Here is an 18,540-nt window from a genome sequence, read left to right on the forward strand (position 1 = left end):
AGTGCATCCAGGAGGACTTGCTGGCAGCAATGTTTGGATCATTACCCAAGATTCTATTTGATACCACAACTACAACACATGAGGACCTAAAAATGCAGTAAGACATGGGTCAGCCATTATCTACAATGCAAATACAAAGGTATCAAAAAATGGCGTAAACTTGCCTTTCTAAGCTGCCGTACTCAAAAGTACGAGTTCTAAAGGAGTCATTCTCGAGTATTTTCTAAAAATTCAACTTTCAATATAAAATAAATTTCCACGTCAAGGAAGATTCAACTTCATTTAGGCTTTTTTACCATCTTTAAAAATATTTAGACTTGAGCTGTTCCCATTTTCTTACCTTATGCAGAAGAAATTGTTAAAATCAGTCAAAATTTCTCCAGTACACATAGCTAGGAATTCAGAGAAGCTTACCTGTAAGTCTAGCTCTGAAAGCCAGATTTCAGCCCCATGACTAATTCTGTCATTGTGTTGGAAGCTCCTGGGAAACAGCTGAAGAGGAGACAGATGGCCACCTGGGTCTTGAGAAGGGCTAAAAACTGGGTGACACTTTGGAGGATGGAATAGGTCAGAGGTTACAATTCTTACATTGAATATTCCAGCATTATTTATTTGATCAAAGTAAAATACACTTTCCATCACTACAAACTGAGCACAACTACAGTTTATACATCCATATTTTCATGACGTGCCAACATTTTGCATCCTACGTGAAAAACATTTGGTTTGGAAAAAAAAAAAATCAAAGTTCTCTGGTTCATTTCCTATCTACTCTCCTGTTGCCTCCCATTCTCTGAAGACATTTTGTATTAATTGTGTAAAAGACTGATTTCCCCAGACACCTAAATGGTATGGAGGACAGCAAGGAACAGCACAAGACGTCCCATGCGTAGGAGATGGATGGCAAACCCGACTTTGGCTAATGGCACTGAAAACAACTCAGCAGGGCAAGCGGGAAGCTATGCGAGGTGGTGGCAGTGAACCTATATTTCCATTTATCAGAAGCAAACATGGAAGGTTACATACATAAGAAATGGTTGGAGGTTAAAGGTTTGAGACACAATCACTAATAAAAACAACCATGCATCATGAAGATCAGTTTGCTATGTAGTATACATGTAAATGAGGACCATATCCACCTCTAGTATCCCAAGTCCATTCTTACCCTATAGCGGTTACTTGTAAAGCCACTGGGCATCAGCGACACAGGTTAGTAAACATTGACATGCAGGGAGAGGGAGATGAAGCCACAGGTCTTCCTTCTACTTCCCCCCCACCAAAGTACTAGAAAGGGGGGAGGTAATAAGTTCTGAAAAGAAACTGCAATGCAACTTGGAGGGAGTTGCATATTGTCCATTCATTCAATGACCTTTCTGCTACTTTCTCAAGGACGGAAGGATTCTTCAAAGGATGCATGGAAACAGCATCTCTTCTCCAAAAGTTTTACTCAATACAGCATCATTGCGTTAAACAGGCTGTTCCTATTCCTCGAGAAGCACAGATCCTACCTTAGTTCTAACTAGCTAATGACTTACTCTTTGTTCTCTCTAGGGTTTCCCAAAATTTGTACTAGGAGATCCAGGCCTTGGTTCATTTGGAAAGTGGTTTTGGCACCTCGATGATGAGCTGGCTATGGAAAAGCGTATTTCTTGTCCCAGAGAAAAGTAGGTAGGAGGTAGAAGGTTTGCTTTTGTGGCTCTGGTGAGAGGTGGGGCAGTGGAGGGGGGGGTTGGGAGAAGAGGAAGGGGGGGGCAGTGAGGATCATGGGAGGGCAGATAGTTTCAACCTGTGGGAATAGCTCAGATCAAGGTAAAAGTAAGGCAGAAGTAAATCAACCAGTACTGCCCTTTTGCTTTATACAGATTTTTAGAAAATTTAGGGTTCTCTATTTGCGCATAGCCTGAGAAAATAGATTGTAGTATCATGTTAGGTTCACGTGGGGACATTAAAAATCTAATTAGTTTCAGCTGACATTGCCAAGCACCGAAAGCCTGCCAACAAGTTACTCCAGAAGGATACAGAGCTGGATAGACATGGACAAGTCAAAGCTTTTCCTGTCATTACCACTCCTCACCGTCAAGGGCTGAGCCAAGATGGTGGTAGAGAATTTTAATTCAAGCGACTATCGTTCCTCCTCCTATGGCTTTTGCAGAATTGCATACACTGACTGTTATTAGATTAGTACATACCCAGATTTACGCAGCATTGGACTTTCAATTCAGAGCAAAGGAGGCAGCGTCAGACACATGACACTCTGTGCACCCATTTCATTCACACATCCCCAGTCAGACCAAAACAAAAATCACAAGAAGGTGTCTGTGGTGAAGAACATAATAAAGGTTATAAATCTTTATCTTAACAGGCCCCTGAGAGTTTTTTTCCCCTTATGCTTAGGTGAAAAAGGCAATGAACAAGACCCTCTTGTTCTTGAAGTGCTTTGTGCAACAGCGTCCATGTAGATCCATTCTGAGATCTTTGGGGGGAGGCTCTGGGATGGGGTCCAAGTCTTCCTCCAGAGTTCCAGGCTCCTAAGGAGCCTCGGGGGTGGCGACTCTCCAGTTCCAGAGTGGTCAGCACGTGTCCACTACTGTAGTGCTCGCTCCCATGAGTGTGGTTAGGGTCAGTCCCGCAGACCTGTACAAAAGCTTTTGGACAGTCTCCCAGCTTCCAGAAAGCGTCATCTGGGTGAGATGCTGGGGCTGGGGAAGGAGCCGGAGTTCCTCGGTGACTGGAAGGGGACAGCAGCGGACGTGGGGGACCTCTTGGGGCTGCACAAGTCCCCGTTGTGCAACTTCCACAGCAGCTCCTCGTTCTCCATGGACAGTCTCTTGTTGACCTTGGACTCCTTCTCCAGTGACTCCTGAAGGACAGCCTGCTCGGTGGAAAGTTGCCTTGAGGACAAAAAAAGAGCCACAAACCATGTGGACCTGAGTTCAAAGGACTTGAAAAAATTCTTACCACTTAAAATTTGAGCCCACGAAACAATCCCTTTGGAACAAAAGGGAGTCCTGCCCACAGCTGACTGGGCACGGGGGGCCTGGTTGCTGGAGAAAGGCTGGGAGTGTAAGCCTCAGCCCAAGGAAAAGTACCTTTGGGGGTGAGTTCCTTGTTGGCTGGGTGACCCTACCACAGCTCTTCTCCATGTCTTATGACTGTCTCATGCTTGGGGCTGTTGCTTACTGGGTCTTGTGATGCTCCTTCTCTGAAAGCATCTCAGGGTCAGGAAGCCGGGGGCCACAGTGGTCCACACCACTGGCTCCCATCCTATTTTCCATGTGGAAGTCAGTACCTGGTGAACCACCTACTTCAGTCCCATTTCACGCTCCATGGGGACGGAGTGTGGTAATGAGGGCAGGAAGAGCTCCGGGAAAACGGGACTGCTCTTACCTGGAAATCGCCATGTGCTTGTCCATGCGAGCTTTCAATTCCTCATTCTCCTGCTGAAATCGCTTCAGTTTGTCAACCAAGGCTGTATTATTGTCCACCTTGGTGTGAACGAGAACGCTGGCATTTAGACATGAAATAGGAATGCCCCTCCTTCCCTCAGACACATTCCTGACACTAACACACTTGGAGAGATTTCATTAAGGAAGGTTTAGTCGGATTCCGAAATACCTACACTTGGACATGCTGCCGAAGAATCTGAGGCAGCAAAACAGAGCATTTAGATTTGTGTGTTTAATCTTGGAACACTGAAAAAATAAAGTTGAAATATAAAAAAATAGATTTTTAAAATCTATGTTTTAATAGATTAATAATTTTTTTAAAACGTATTTTTAAAAAAGCTCTGCCAGGTCCCTGATGTGGCCCCGGGGGTGATGGACTTGTTTGGGGTCGGGGGAGTGGGGAGGTGGGGTGGGGGGAGGTTTTAGAACTGCCCCTGAGAACTGGTGCCCGGCCCTGGGCAACCATGGGCCCTGGGCACCTCCTTCAGCTGCAAGGTGGTAAAATGACAATAGCGCAGGCCTGCACTACAGCTTCCTGGGGTAAATTCTGGAGGAAAAAAACCACGTGTTCGAAGAAAACTCATAGTAGGCCCACAGCTGCCAGTTCTTGTCCATTATGGTCTTAACGCGGTTTGGAGTTTCTCTGTAGTCTTATATTCGGGTGGCCACACAAAGCGCCAATTCACCAAGCTCCGTGGAGCACTAACCGGGAGAAGGAGCACTCGCTACACAAAGCCTCCCTCCTCCATTCAAGGGAAGAGACATCCGTTCTCCTGCGGGTCTGCCCAGGCTAAACTTCCAGGGAAAACAAACTGATCATGGGAGAGGTTCAAGGATAAAATCCCAGAAGACATTTCATCACTTAACATGAGGAAGAGCTGATTATATCCCATTACTTTCTAAAGGTAAGATTTTATTACTTGCTGAGGTGGTGACATCCTAGCTCTGTCAGAATTAATGCTAATCCTTATCTCGGCAGTGTATGACTAATCCACTGATTATGATTCTCGGTTGGAAGTCCTACTGTTCTTAACATTTCCTATTCTCCAGAAAGTGCTCAGGACAAGCCAGCCAGGTGGGATAACCTTCCCAAAAATGACACTGTAAGAGAAAGGGAGGCTTGGGATTTCCAGTAATTACAAAGGAATTCAAGATAACACATGAGGTGGGGAAATCTGGAATGAGAGACTGGGCAGGGATTGGCCTGATGGTATTATCTCATCCAGTGCCTCCTTTCACAGGAAACTAGCCCTCCTGCTCCCACATAGCCAACCACGGGCAGAGCTAGTTTTCATACCAAAGCTTTCATACTGAGAAAGCCTCCTTGCTTTCTAGGAGTCTCATTTTCTACACAGGCTCCAAGCTTACAAATACAAGCATACCTCATTTTATTATACATCACTTCTCTGTGCTGTGTAGGTATTGTGGGTTTTCTGGGGGATTTTTTGTTTGTTTTAATAAATTGAAGATCTGTGGCAACCCCAGGTCAAGCAAGTCTACTGGTGCTACTTTTCCAAAAGCATTTGTTCTCTTCAAGGTTTTTGACACATTTTGGTCATTCTGGAAATATTTCAAACTTTTTCAATACTATTACATTTGCTATGGTGATCTGTGATTAGTGATTACGACTCACTGAAAGTTCAGATAGTTAGCACTTTTTAATTAAGGTATGTGCATTGATTTTTTTGTTTAGTTTTGTTTAGATATAATGCTATTGCAGACTTAACAGACTTCTTTCTACGTACACTGGAAAACCAAGAAGTGCATTTGACTCACTTTATTGCAATACTGGCATTGCAGTGGTCTCAAACCAAACCCACAATATCGTTCACTGAAGTATGCCTGAAGATAAAGTAACCACGGGTTTACCTGTTGCAGCAACTCAGTGCTAACGAATACCGTGATACTTCTCAGGCACGGCAAGAAACAAAAATATTTCTGGGTCAACAAAAATTACACTGTGTTATCAATTTTATAACAGAGCCTGTTCTTCATGTATATGGTATTTTGAAAAGTTTGGATGCATGAATGGTACATGGGGCAACAAATTATTAGCAGGGTGATCTACAGGACCAGTGACTGTGAGATTAGCTGAGTTATCAGGCTTGATGGAACAGGATGACCTTTGGCAGAAACTGGTATTTATGCCAGATTAGGCTCATTAATAAACCATAAGAATTCTTCTTTCCTTCCTTTAAAAGAAATATCAAAACTGCCTGGCATGTCAAAGTGCCCATATATCCAGGTGGGGGTTTAGCCCTTACGTGCCTCAACAGTGAGGTAATGGTGTCTCTAGAAAACTGAACCAAACCAAACACTAAAACTCAGACAAACCAGGAAGCAAACAAAGAGTGGCCTCCAGGCTCCCTGTTGTCCAGCGCTGGTTTGGGCGTGGACGAGGCACTCAGTCACTCAACAATGAATCACTCATAATTGGGGGACAAGGGACAGGCACAGTGAGGCAGCTGGCACAGTCAAGGGCAAAGTATGGCAATAGCTGGGATCACTTAAGCTTCCTTGTCAAACCCTGCCCACTTGGTGAGACTCCTGTCTCCCAGCAGCCGTGTGCCAGGGCTAGGCACACCACCCAAACACAGACTTCTCAGTAAACTTGTCACTGGCTGACATCGGTGCTCTGCCCTCAAGGCTACAAACTCCACTTCATTCATATTTTTCATAATGTTTGCATCTGTCCAGCCAGATTAATTTTATGAGAGCACGACTCTTCTATTACATTCTAATTCACAAGAAAGAGGATGAATTTAGATAGCAAACTACATTGCCCTAATGTGATTCATTTACATTTTTAACTGTGACATAAGACAACAGCCCAGAGTTGGTGATATAGTAAAGTACTGTTTTTACATGTTTTTAAGATTCTTCATAGATGCATTAAGATCCAGAGACCACTAAAATGGAAGTCTAATTTGTTTGTTGTGGTTTTTCCAAGGACCCAAATGCTCCTTTCTATATTCCTTGGGAAACAAAAAAAAAAGTTCCAGAAGGTAGCAATAAATAAGCCTGGAGCAAACCCACAGAAGCAAATGGAGCCTCTGTTACCTTCTGCACATTTCCAAGTACCTTGAAGTAGCAGTTAAAATGACTGCAGTTCTAGCTCAGAGCCCAGTTCCTGTGCCACAGACTTCATTTCTGCCGGGGAAACCCCTGAAAGAAACATACCAGTTTCTCCATTTTCATTAACTTGATGTCTTGCTGATGGAGTTTCTCGTTCTTGATCTCCAGCACGGCCTTCAGGCTCTCTAACTCCTGCTCCAGGTACATGAGCTGAGGGTTCTTCTGGAACAGACACAGCAGAACCCAGCTTTGGTTATTTAACCATACGTTGTTAAATTCTTAATAGACAGAGTCTCTGATTAGATTTAGATATTGGGGGAGAGACTTCTAACCTTCTCACAGCAGCTAGAGGAAGAGGCGGATAAAGGGTTAAGAGAACAGTAATCTCACAGTCTTCGGTTATAAGAATGAAATCATTTCATCCTTGAAAACAAACACTTCTTTCATTTATCAGGAACTTAACATGGGAAAATATTGGTCACACCAAATATTTTACTGGAAGAGGGAAAAAAAAAAAGCATTGCTTACAACGCAAAACAACTCTGGCTAGAGTTGAGGCCATTACAGTCCTTTACTGCTGTTTGGTGGGGAGAAAAGGGAACAACTGTTCTCTGTCAACAAAGGTGGTAACTGATCAGGAGTAAGAGGACAGTGCATTTCTAGGGCTTTCTGGAAAACAGAGTGACAATCATGTCCTGAGTCTTTGGCATTTTTATTTTGAGGGGACTATTGGCTTGGCCTGTCCTTCTCATTTATTCTGTGACACCCTACGGCATACAGCACATGCACTACTAAAATTCTGTCCAAAATAAATGCTACGTAAGGGGAGAGATCCTCTTAGAGTACACCACCAGAGTGGAATCCTGACTCCTTGCTTTAGTTCTGGAAATCTAAGTGAATCATCCCAAACATACAAACTGACCATGTCAGATCTACCAACTGGATGTCTAATCTCAGACAGGTGTCAGTGGGTAAGTCATCCAAATTATACTCCTGGGCTCCAGACCAAGCCTCAGGGATGATCAGGGAACGGGTCCTCAGGACTACCTATGTAAACCCCTCACTCCATAGGATACAGAGAGTCCCACAACCCAGGGGACCGGCTCAGGGAAGGTGCCAGAGCGGGAAAGGGCTGGGGCAGGCTTAACACCCAAGTCTGCAAATCCAGAGCTCTTGCCCAAATTTCATAGGCCTCAAATACTCTCATCCTTTGACACAGGATGTATTATCTTTAGGGTGAAAAAAAAAAACAGTACCTCATTTTTCTTAAAAGGAGACATCATTTACTCTGTCATTTACTCTGTCCATTTTTACACTTGATCATAGCCAAAAGGCCGAGAAGCAATACCATGTCCATTTTTAAACTTCGAGCATTCACAGCCCTGTTTCCACCGCACCTTTGCTGATGTCCCTGCTGGCCTGGGGCCTTCCTCAAATGTGCTCTCCCAGGGCATCAGGTGCATTCCCACAGGGGGTCAGGCCTCAGGTAACCCTGCTTTCCTCAATTTGTTTCCGTTCATTTTCAAAAGCTGCTGCAGTTCCAGGAAGCCCTTTAAAACCCACTCCTGGAACCACTTGTAAGGTTTACACCCTGCATGTAAGCCTAGATTTTTTTTTTTTTTTTTGAAATTGCTCTTTTGTCTAAAAATCTTCCAGTATAAATAGCTTTGAAGTTTCACTGGGTATGACCTCGTCTCATCCAATTGTATTCAAAAGTCTAGAGGGTATCCAAAGACATCCGTGAAAAATTTCACTAAGAGATCCACGCCCATGTACTTGTATCCATGTACCATGTATCCATCCAAGCTAGCAGATTTTAAGTGGCAAAAGAACTTTGCTTCTGCAGTCTCAGGCACAAACATATGGAAGGGAAATGGTGGCACTGAAGACAGAAACAGAAAAGGTGGGGCCAGGTGAGTTAGGATACAAGTTGCAAGAGAAAGGTGAGCTTATGAGATAAATCTGTACTTTTCCCAAGTGAGGATTATCCGTATGACCTATTGGTCGGACACAGATAGGAATGAAGTGTCTATACATATTACAATACACATTGATCTCAAGGACAGAAGCTGAGCCAAAGCAGCCAGACACAAAAAGCCACACAGAACATGATTCCATTTATAGGAAATGTCCAGAGTTGGCAAATCCATGGAAAAAGAAAGTAGAATGGTGGTTCCCTAGGGACAGGGGGGGTTTGGGGGGATTTAGTGGGGAATGGGTACAGGGTTTCTTTCTGGAGTGACAAAATGTTCTGGAAGTAGATAATAGTGACCAATGCACAATTTGTGAACCACTGAACTGCACATTTAACAAAGGGTGAATGTTGTGCTATGTCAATTTTATCTCAATAAACCAGGGAGGGGTTTTTTTTGTTTTTTTTTGTTTGTTTGTTTGTTTTGTTTTTTTTAAAAGAAAAAAAAGTGTAGTCTTCACATGAAACCCTGACCCTCACTGACAATTTTCTTGTCTTCCCATAGTTATCGGTTTAGACCACTCACAATGTACTGGGCTTCCTCTGTATGTCAGGTCTTGGGATTTCTAAAAGCCATCAGTAAACAAAGAAGCCAGTTTAAAAATTACTCTGCAACATAGGAAAAGGATTCCAAACCGCTATCATTTCCCCAGCTGCTGAACACGGACTGACCCTCACAGGCAGCTGAGCAGAAAAGAACTCAGTAGTGATGGAGAAGCACACACAACTTACTAAATTTGCTTTCTCTCTCGATATTCTTTTTTGTTCTTCTGATTTCAACTTTTCATTTAAAGCATCATTTTCACTCTTCAGATCATTGATTTGTTTCTAAAACAAACAATGAAATGTGGAGCACAAGTTAGCAAGCAGACACCAAAAACATAGCAAATGTACACAGAAACATTACCCAAACCACACAAACCTCAGGAATGGGGATATTTTTGGGGGGTGGGGTAAGTGAGATAGACCCACCTCCAGTGATTCCTGTTTCTCGTGAAGCATATCCTCAAGTGATTTCTTTTCCACTTCATGGCTTTTCTTGATTTCTGAAAAGAAGGGATTTTTTTTTTGGAGGCAAGGGCATCCTATGAGATCACTGTATTCTACAGTTGTTAGAGCATGTAGATCTAAGAGTTGATTATGAAGCAGTAGGACTATGTTACTTTATATTTGTAAGATGCTTTCATAAGAATTAAGCTCTCTGTTCTCAAATTATCCTTGTGAGGGGAATAGGGTAGATATTTCCATTTTATGATGGAGAGCGCAGAGGCCCCCAGAGGCCAGAGGAAACAGCATCCTCCTCAGGGGAGGGCTCCTCCAACACTGGCCTTCGACCTCGTGCTCTGGAGTTCCCGTGTGCTTTTCCATTTGCTCTTCATGAACCAAACAGAAGTCTAAAATTAAACCCAATTTTAGCAGGAAGGAAGAACGACAGTGTTTACTAATATCTACCCTTGGCCAGTCACTTTGACAAGTTATCATCTCTGACTTCTCAGGACAATTCTATTTTTCTGATGAGAAAAGGCCTTTGCCACTGGGGAGCCCGCTTGTTCTTAGCCCGCGTCTACAGGCTTCTCTGAGGGGTGCACGGAGCTAAGTGTAACTACTTCCATGATCCTTTGTGTTCTTAAAGAAATGGCTCCTTTTCCTTCTACTTCAGCCTTTCCAATCATGATAAAATAATTTTAAAATATAAAATAATTTTAAAATATTCTTTCTTGACTCAACCAGTGCCTTCTCCATGTCGCGGCGTTGTTGGTGTGCAAGAGTGTCGGCGAGCAAGTGTTGTTAGCACTGATCCTTTACTGTGGCTAGGATATAAACTAACACTTTTAACTTCCCAGGACTTCAAGTGGTAAAGAACAGCTACTACCAAAAAGGCCTTTACGTTCTTTAAAAGCTCTTATTTCTAAAAAGGCTGGCATTTGTGACAAACTATTATTTGCCTCCTAAGGGGAAAAGGGCATCTGCTAACAATGAACAATGCAAAAAGAAAGCAAAAACACTCCAAACTGAATACCACAGGGTATTCTCTGGAAGGGAAAGTTATGAATCATTTCCGTTTTAAAACATATCACGTTGTTCCATTAGATCTGAATCTATTTAAAAAAAAAAAAAAAAAGCATTCTTGCCTGAAAGGGAGGCTTCATAGGCTTTCTTTAGCAATTCGATTTTCTCTGAGTGGCTGGCTTCAATTTCCAACTTAGAGGTTTCATGGGCAGCATTTAAATTGTCAAACTAGAAAGGAAAAAAAAAAAAAAACAATTAAAAGTCTTGAGTAATAAGCAACAGTATTAGGAGACTTGATACATAGTGTGTATTCAAGTTAAAGGGCTGTCCAGCGCTTGGAAAGAACAACCCAATCTGGATCTGCCCTTCCCAGTTCTCCACTCTGTCCCCCCTCAGGAACACCAACACACAGGCTTTCCAGGGTCCTCTGATGCAAACAGCCAACTCCATCATGAGGAATGAGGCTTTGTTTCATAGTGATAGGACCACGTATGATCCATGCTTATAATACTGGTCTTTATATCCTCAGTCCTTAGTACATAACTGGTCTAGTAGGTACTCAGTAAATATTCACTAAATAGAGAACTGATTTTAAAAGGAAGCAAGAAAATTAAAGAGAAGCTTATGACATGGGCTCTCTCTGGTAAAGAAATTAAGCATTTCTTTGTTGTATATACTGCCAATTATTTTTACCAGTTTCTTCCTTTTAATTATGTAAGTTGTTTCTCAATGTTTTACATTTGTACATAATACAAACTTTTTTCTTTCCCTCTGTTATTTCTTCTATCACTTTTTAATTTAAAAGCTTTTCTTGGGGCCCCTGGGTGGCTCACTGGGTTAAAAGTCTGCCTTTGCCAAGGTCATGATACCAGGGTCAGCAGGGAGCCTGCTTCTCTCTCTCTCTCTCTCTCTCAAATAAGTAAATAAAAAACTTTATAAATAAACAAAAACTTTTCTAACCCTCTGAGTTAAAATATTCTTCTGTTTTAATCTAGGTTTTACTATGGATTTATTGATAATACTTCACTAACAGAGGATATATTTTGAAATATTGTACAAAATGTGGATCTGAATCTGGTTTTTACCCCTCACTATCTTCTATTGCCAAGTAGTTAAGTACAACTAAAATTAACTAAATAAATCTTTCTCACCAAAAAAAAAAAAAAAAAAAAATTGCAAAAAATATGGGTTATTAAGTGTCACTCTGAAAAGGAAGAAATGCAAACCCATCATTTAGCAGTATAATAGCAATATGCTCACAAAGGGATTACTTCCAGGTTGCATGAAAAAGGATTTTTTTTAAACTTTTTTTTCCCTTCTTTCACTCAACATTGCTTTGATCATAAGAAAAAAAAATTGATAAACCCTTTTTCACTTATTTAAATAAATAGAAGCTCAAAGGAAGTTCCTCATCCCACAATTAGAATTTAAATAAATAGCCATGACCAATAACATGCTCAGGCTCCAAAGGCACAGACCTGCTCTTGCAACTGAGTTTTATACTTCTCTGCTTCTTCAATGTAAATATTCTGGAACTTTTCACACTCCCCGGTGTAAAATTCTTTAAGCCGATTCTCTAGCTCTGATAGATCAGTCTGGTGCTGCTGGTTTAGCTTCTGGACGAACCCTTCATAAGCTATTTGCAACTCATTCCTCGCTTTTTCTAATTTCTCACAGGTCGATGAAGCAGTGACTGAAAAGAGATGAAAAAGGGAAAAGATATGTCATCTGCGCAATGTCCTAAATTCATCACATTCACGCAGAGCTGTGATGAGTCTGGAAATACGGACACAGGACTCTCGGAGTACTTCGTTCTCTCTCGACCAGATTTTCAAATGTAATGGTATAAAAGTGAACAAGAAATAGGAACAAGAGGAAATGGTCGCTGGCAGCAAAATAAAACCCCCCAAAACAAAACAAAACAAAAACCAAAAAACTCCCCACACAACCATCTAGCAAGAAATAACAGAAGTACTTGAGAAAAACCCGGTTTCCAAGGGAGGATCACCCTTTTGTAAGATGACCAATCAGTGCAGGGGCCATAAGGAGAGAAGACTCTGATTGGCCGAGGCGTCTCTAAGGCCGGCCAGCTAGTAGGGAGGAGCTAAGACACAGGGAACAAGGAAGATCAGAGAGAAGAAATAAACGGATTTTAAGCTTTGACTTAATTTGAGCTGATTTTGAAAGTACAGTAATAAAAGCAAAATATTAGAATATGTTGAACACGATCACCAGAGCATACCAGCTTTAGAAAAAACACATTTTAAAAGCTACAATATAAAAATATCAGAAGGTCATTATTTTTAAAGGCAAAGTCATCTGAAAGGCATAATTTAAAATCCAAGCATCCTACCCGTCACCACCACTACTGAAAACACATAACGATTAACGATACATTGCAGAACTTGCACATAAATGCATACCCACCCACACTATAATAAATCCTGGAATATCTTTACCATTTCTCAGGAAGCTTGACTTCTGACTTTTCCAGCTTTCCTTCGCTGGCATTCAATACAGGTGAAATGAGTGATACTCTGTCAGGAGTATCCCAAAGTGCCCATGCAGTAATGTAAAATGAGTCCTGGTGAGTTAGTTGTTAATCCTTACCTCTCTTTTGTAAAGATTCTGCAGTTGTAGAAGGAGTAAGAGTTTCAGGGCAGAGAAAAGGACAGTTTAGCTTCATTCTACTTAAGTAATGTGAAATTAGCCAGTTTATGGGATGAATTTCCAACAATGAGGTAGACTTGTTTTCTTGGGAATATGCCATGTGGCAGTAGAAATATTATTAGTCACATGTCCCTTATTGGTATTCCTTCTGAGGCCTCACACCCTGCTGAGCACAGAGCCTGCTTCCCTCCCTCTGCCCCCTCCCCCTGCCCCCTCCCCCTGCTTGTGCTCCCTCTCATCTCAGATAAATAAATAAAATCTTGAAAAAAAAAAAAAAAAAGAAAAGGGAAAAGGAAAAGAAAAAAAAAAAAGAAAAGAAAACAAAGCTTAAAAGTGTTTAAGTTTCCTTGGCCACTGTGAGCGAGGTGAAGGGAAGGCAGAGGGGAGGGGAAAGGAAAAATGGGTCAGGGTCAGCCTGGGGAGGGAGGATTTACTGCTCACAGTCAGTACCACAATCTGAAGCGCAGGCCCAGCCCCAGGCAGTGACATCAGCCGGCAGCTGTGCATGGACCTTTGCTCTGCAACAGGCCTGGTGTGCAGTGTGGACAACAGCTGGGCTGAAATCATCGCTCACACAAACAGCTTCACTCTGAATTAACTGGCCTGGGATCCTGAAGGGACATTTTTATTTGGCTCATGAAATACTTTTTGAAAGGACATCCATGTCAACATTGCCTCAAGGTTCTGAGTGCTCCTCTCGCCAAAAACACATTGTTGAGGGGGGAGGGCAGGGGTGATGGATATGACCCCTTGGGTTTAGTCATGGACTTGCCCTTGTGCTTAGGACAGCAGAGGAGCAGTTTCTAATGCCACCTGTCTCTCTCTTACTCCCTGTGCTCAGCCTGGTCTCTTCCTCGCTTACTCTTCAGAATTCCACTCACTTCCAGGCAATTCATCAGGCACCCAACGAAAGCCAGAACAGAATAGGAGATTTTGCAGGATTTTGAGCAAGCAAGCAAGGAGCTTTCATAGTATTAGGTGATACGGTTTTCAAGGAGTTACTGCACAAATACAACATCCATAGAGTACAAAGTAATCTTCCTGTCCTGATGTTTCAATCTGTTCTATTAGGCGATTATTAAAAGCCTGTCTGTGATGAAGGGTGCCAACAGACCACTGTCGAGAGACAGAGCAGAGGAACTGCAAAAGCTATCTCCAGCAGTCTACCTTAGAATAAGAAAGAGAGTTTTCAGAATTAGGAAAGAAAGAAACCAACTCATTTACAAGGCCACCCCTAAAGCAGAAGGTCATGGAACAGAACAGAAGTTGGTGTTTTCACCCTGGGACAAACCATTCCCGTGAAGAGTTCTAAGCCAATGATAGAACAGGAACAACATAGTTTCAGCATACATAACTGAGAAGGAAAAAGTATTTTAGAAAAAGTGATGAGATGCTCAGCATTTTCCCTTTTCGCACAGTTATTTGGATGACCTCTAGAAAAGGCCCCATGTCACGGTCAATTAGAACCTCTGAGAAATAGAACTGGATTCATCTTGGGCCCCTTAGCCATTATCCCCAAGGAGCAGAAGCACAGCCGTTACCTAATTAGTCCCGGTGGCCTTTTCTAAGAGGAGGAGGCTAGATCTGTATTCTCTCCATCTTGTAGAGACCCATTTCACTTTGGAGATTGATAAATGTCCTGTTTATATAGAAAACCATTACACAGCCATGGACCTCCAGCTGCAATATTCTTGTGAAATGTTACAGAGCTTTCTTCACTTTTGTATCTGGGTAGCATGCTTCATCATGAGACAACCCAAAATACTTTAATCCTCGGGAGTATAAATAAGTGACTTAAAAGACGAGAGCTAGAATAATTAGGTTCAATTCTCAGTCATACCATTTACTGGCCATGTGATTTGAGCAAATTACTTAAGCTTTCTAAGCCTTCATTTCCTCATTTTTTAAAATGCAGATAATATTTAGCACCTTCCCTGCAGGATTAAATAAGATAATATAGGAGAAGCACTTGACCCAGTGCCTGAACCAAGTCAGTATGTGATAAATGCTGTTGTTACTATTATTCCTGGCCTTGAAAAAGTCCACCAGTTCAAATGTGTTTGAAGAGTCCTCAAAGGCATGCTTAGGATCCCAGGACCCAATGTGACAGTTAAAAAGCAGCCTTGCTTGTTGAGTAGTCAAACCTAAATATACACACACACACACATATGGTGGGGCACTATGGTACCCACACACCTCCAACCTTCACTTCCTACTCCTATTGCTCTTAACACTGGGTGCAACAGAATCTTCCCAACTTTTAGAGGATTTTATCTAAGTTGGACATAAAGTCTAAAAAAGGAAAAAAGGAGGGGGTAAGGTCACATGGAAATCATACAAATTTTCATGATGCCACATATTGTGTCTCACACATTGGGACAGAAAGTAAAGATAAAGAGAAAAATAAGAGGACTTCATTCCCCAACTGTACAGACACACTTTCTCCAGGAGCTTCTGGTAAATATGCTGTGGGTGCCAACCCTTCTTCAAGCAGTGTTTCCCGTTCTCTGCACCAGCTATGAGGGAGATGAGATGCCTGTATCTAATGTTTCTTTCCTGCTTTGAGTCCCTCTCTCTTTCTAGCCACCTGGGAAGTCAGACACCTGCTTTTAGTGCTGGACACCTTCACTCTTCTCTCAACTGGACCACTTTCTTGCTTTACCATGTAAAAAAATAAATTCAAAACAGATGAAAGACCCAAAGTTGAGATAGGAAACCATCGAAATCCTAGAGAAGAACACAGGCAGCAACCTCTTTGACCTTGGCCATAGCAACTTCTTACTAGACATGTCACTGGAGGCAAGAGAAATGAAAGCAAAAATGAACTATTGGGACTTAATCAAGATGAAAAGCTTCTGCATAGCAAAGTAAACAATTGATAAAACCAAAAGGCAGCCCACAAAATGAGAGAAAAGATTCGCAAATGACATATCTAATAAAGGGTTAGTATCCAAAATCTATAAAGAACTTCTAAAACTCAACACCCAAAAAACAAATAATCCAGTTTAGAAATGGGCAGAAGACATGAATAGACATTTTTCCGAAGAAGAATCCAGATGGGAAACAGACACATGAAAAGATGCTCAACGTCACTCATCATCAGGGAAATACAAATCAAAACCATGAGATACTGCCTCACACCAGTCAGAATGACTAAAATTAACAAACACTGGAAACAACAGATGCTGGCAAGGTTGAGGAGAAAGGGGAACCCTCTTGCGCTGTTGGTAGGAATGCAAACCAGTGTAGCCGCTCTGGAAAGCGGTATGGATGTTCCTTAAAAAGAAAAGAATAGAAACCCTACAATCCAGCAACTACACTAGGTATTCACCCCAAGGCTACAGAGATATAGATTTGAAGGGGCACAAAAATGTTTATAGCAGCATTATCAACAACAGCCGAATTATGAAAGAGCCCAAATGTCCGTCTACTGATTAATGGATAAAAGAAGTGGTGTGTACACACACACACACACACACACAGGAATATTACTCAGCCATCAAAAAAAAGAAATCTTCACATCTGCAACAATGTGGATGGAACTAGAGGGTATTATGCTAAGCGAAATAAGTCGGCCAGAGAGACAAATACCATATTATTTTACTCATACGTGGAATTTAAGAAATAAAACAGAGAACATGGGGAAGGGGAAAAAAAAAAGTGAGAGGCAAACCATAAGAGACTCTTAACAACAGAGAACAAACTGAGGGTTGATGGTGGAATGGAGATGAGGAAGGGCTAGATCGGTGATGGGAACTAAGGAGGGCACTTGTGATGAGCTCTGGGTGTTGTATGTACGTGATGAATCACTAAATTCTACTCCTGAAACTACTACTACACTATATGTTAACTAACTAGAATTTAAATAAAAATTTGAAAAGGAAAAATAAAGCACATACTTCTCAGGGAAGTATACTTGCTTTAAAAAAAAACCTTTTAATTGTAGAAAATTTTAGATTTACAGAAGATAGTACAAAGAGTTTCTATATACTCTCCGCATAGCTGTCCCAAATGTCAGCATTTTACGTAATCATGGGACATCTGTCACAATTAAGGTTTTAACCCTGGAACAATACTAGTAACCATACTATAGACTTCATTTGGACTTTACCAGTTTTTCCACTAATGCTTTTTTAAGAAAAAACTTTGAGATTAATTTTAGAACTTCAGAGAAGCTGCGAAGAGAGAATAGTTTCCAGATACCTCTCACCCCTTTCCCTGTAACATTAACATTATACACTACCAAGGGACATTGTTGAAACTGAGAAACCAACATTGGCACACTATTATGAACTCAACTCCAAACTTTATCCCTTATTTCTGTTCCAAGATCCCATCCAAGATACCACACTGCATTTAGCTGTCATGTTTCCTGAGTCTTCTCTGGTCTGTGAGCGGGTCTTCCCCCCAGCCCCCCATCAGGACAGTTTTGGAGTCAGGTATTTTTAGAATGTCCCTTAATTTTGGCCGGTCATGTTTTCTCTGCATAGTCCACTGACCCAGCAATTCCACTAGTAAGAATTTATACAGATATATTCCCACATATATAAAATGAAGGATGTTGGGGGTTTTCACTGGAGCATTTCCGTAATAGCAAAACATCAGAAACACCCTAATGTCTACTAGGAAGGAACCGGTTAAATTAATTGTGGTGTATCAAAACAATGGAATGCTTTCCAAAAATAAGACAATTTAACAGCTATTTAAAAAGACTGATAAAGTTCTTTATGTATTGAACTTCAAGAACTGTCAAGTGGAAAAGCAAGGTGCAGAAATGCATGTATAATATGCTCCCAATTGTCTATAAAAGTAAAGGGGAAACAAGTAAGTATCTTATCTTACTTCTCCTGTACCCCAGCCCCAGAAGCGTGAATGGGAACACTGTCTTTTACCATAGTAGCATAACTACTTCAGAATATTATTCTTATAGAATATCTGGTAATGACCCACTCCCATAGTGAATGACTACAGAGGTTGCTCTCTTAAACTAGGGTCTCATCTGTTTAAAATGGGAGAAAAATATAAGTGAATAAAGTTATCAAGATGCCATTTTTAAGAAGTAAATCACTACATGGGGGGGAAGGACCAGGAGCCTACAACCAAAGGGTAGGGACCTAGACTATCCAACCACGGTCAATTCCAACTTTCTGCCTCTCAGTTTCCTGGTGAGCAAGGTAGGAACAAACACCACCCGCTCCGCTAACTTTAGTGTTTGGTAAGGATTTTGTAGAGCAAGTCTTCACAAACTATCTGTGCCATGATCATTGACTCAGATCCAGTTTCTTTCCAAAATGTACTACTTCCTTCTATGACCAAGAAATCTGGCAGTCACGTGGCAGAGAACAGTCTTCTTCTAAATTTCAAAAT

General features: G+C 41.6%; 1 protein-coding gene across 5 annotated transcripts in view; it reads right to left on the reverse strand.

The window, feature by feature from the left end:
* Positions 1 to 584: 584 nt before the first annotated feature.
* Positions 585 to 18,540, reverse strand: part of LOC111144563 (microtubule associated scaffold protein 1) — a 110,332-nt gene continuing 92,376 nt past the window's right edge. For all 5 annotated transcript variants that reach the window (XM_022498897.1, XM_022498896.1, XM_022498898.1 and 2 more), the window contains 7 exons: positions 11,982 to 12,196; positions 10,626 to 10,731; positions 9,466 to 9,539; positions 9,226 to 9,321; positions 6,627 to 6,743; positions 3,388 to 3,485; positions 585 to 2,891 (listed from right to left, as the gene is read on the reverse strand). In XM_022498897.1, the coding sequence (XP_022354605.1) occupies positions 2,678 to 2,891; positions 3,388 to 3,485; positions 6,627 to 6,743; positions 9,226 to 9,321; positions 9,466 to 9,539; positions 10,626 to 10,731; positions 11,982 to 12,196 (920 nt within the window). In that variant the 3' untranslated portion in view covers positions 585 to 2,677. The remainder of the gene's footprint in view (positions 2,892 to 3,387; positions 3,486 to 6,626; positions 6,744 to 9,225; positions 9,322 to 9,465; positions 9,540 to 10,625; positions 10,732 to 11,981; positions 12,197 to 18,540) is intronic.

The sequence above is a fragment of the Enhydra lutris genome, unplaced genomic scaffold, assembly GCF_002288905.1.
Source record: "Enhydra lutris kenyoni isolate GAN:26980312 unplaced genomic scaffold, ASM228890v2 scaffoldscaffold11, whole genome shotgun sequence".
In the NCBI taxonomy this organism is placed as follows: Eukaryota; Metazoa; Chordata; class Mammalia; order Carnivora; family Mustelidae; genus Enhydra; species Enhydra lutris.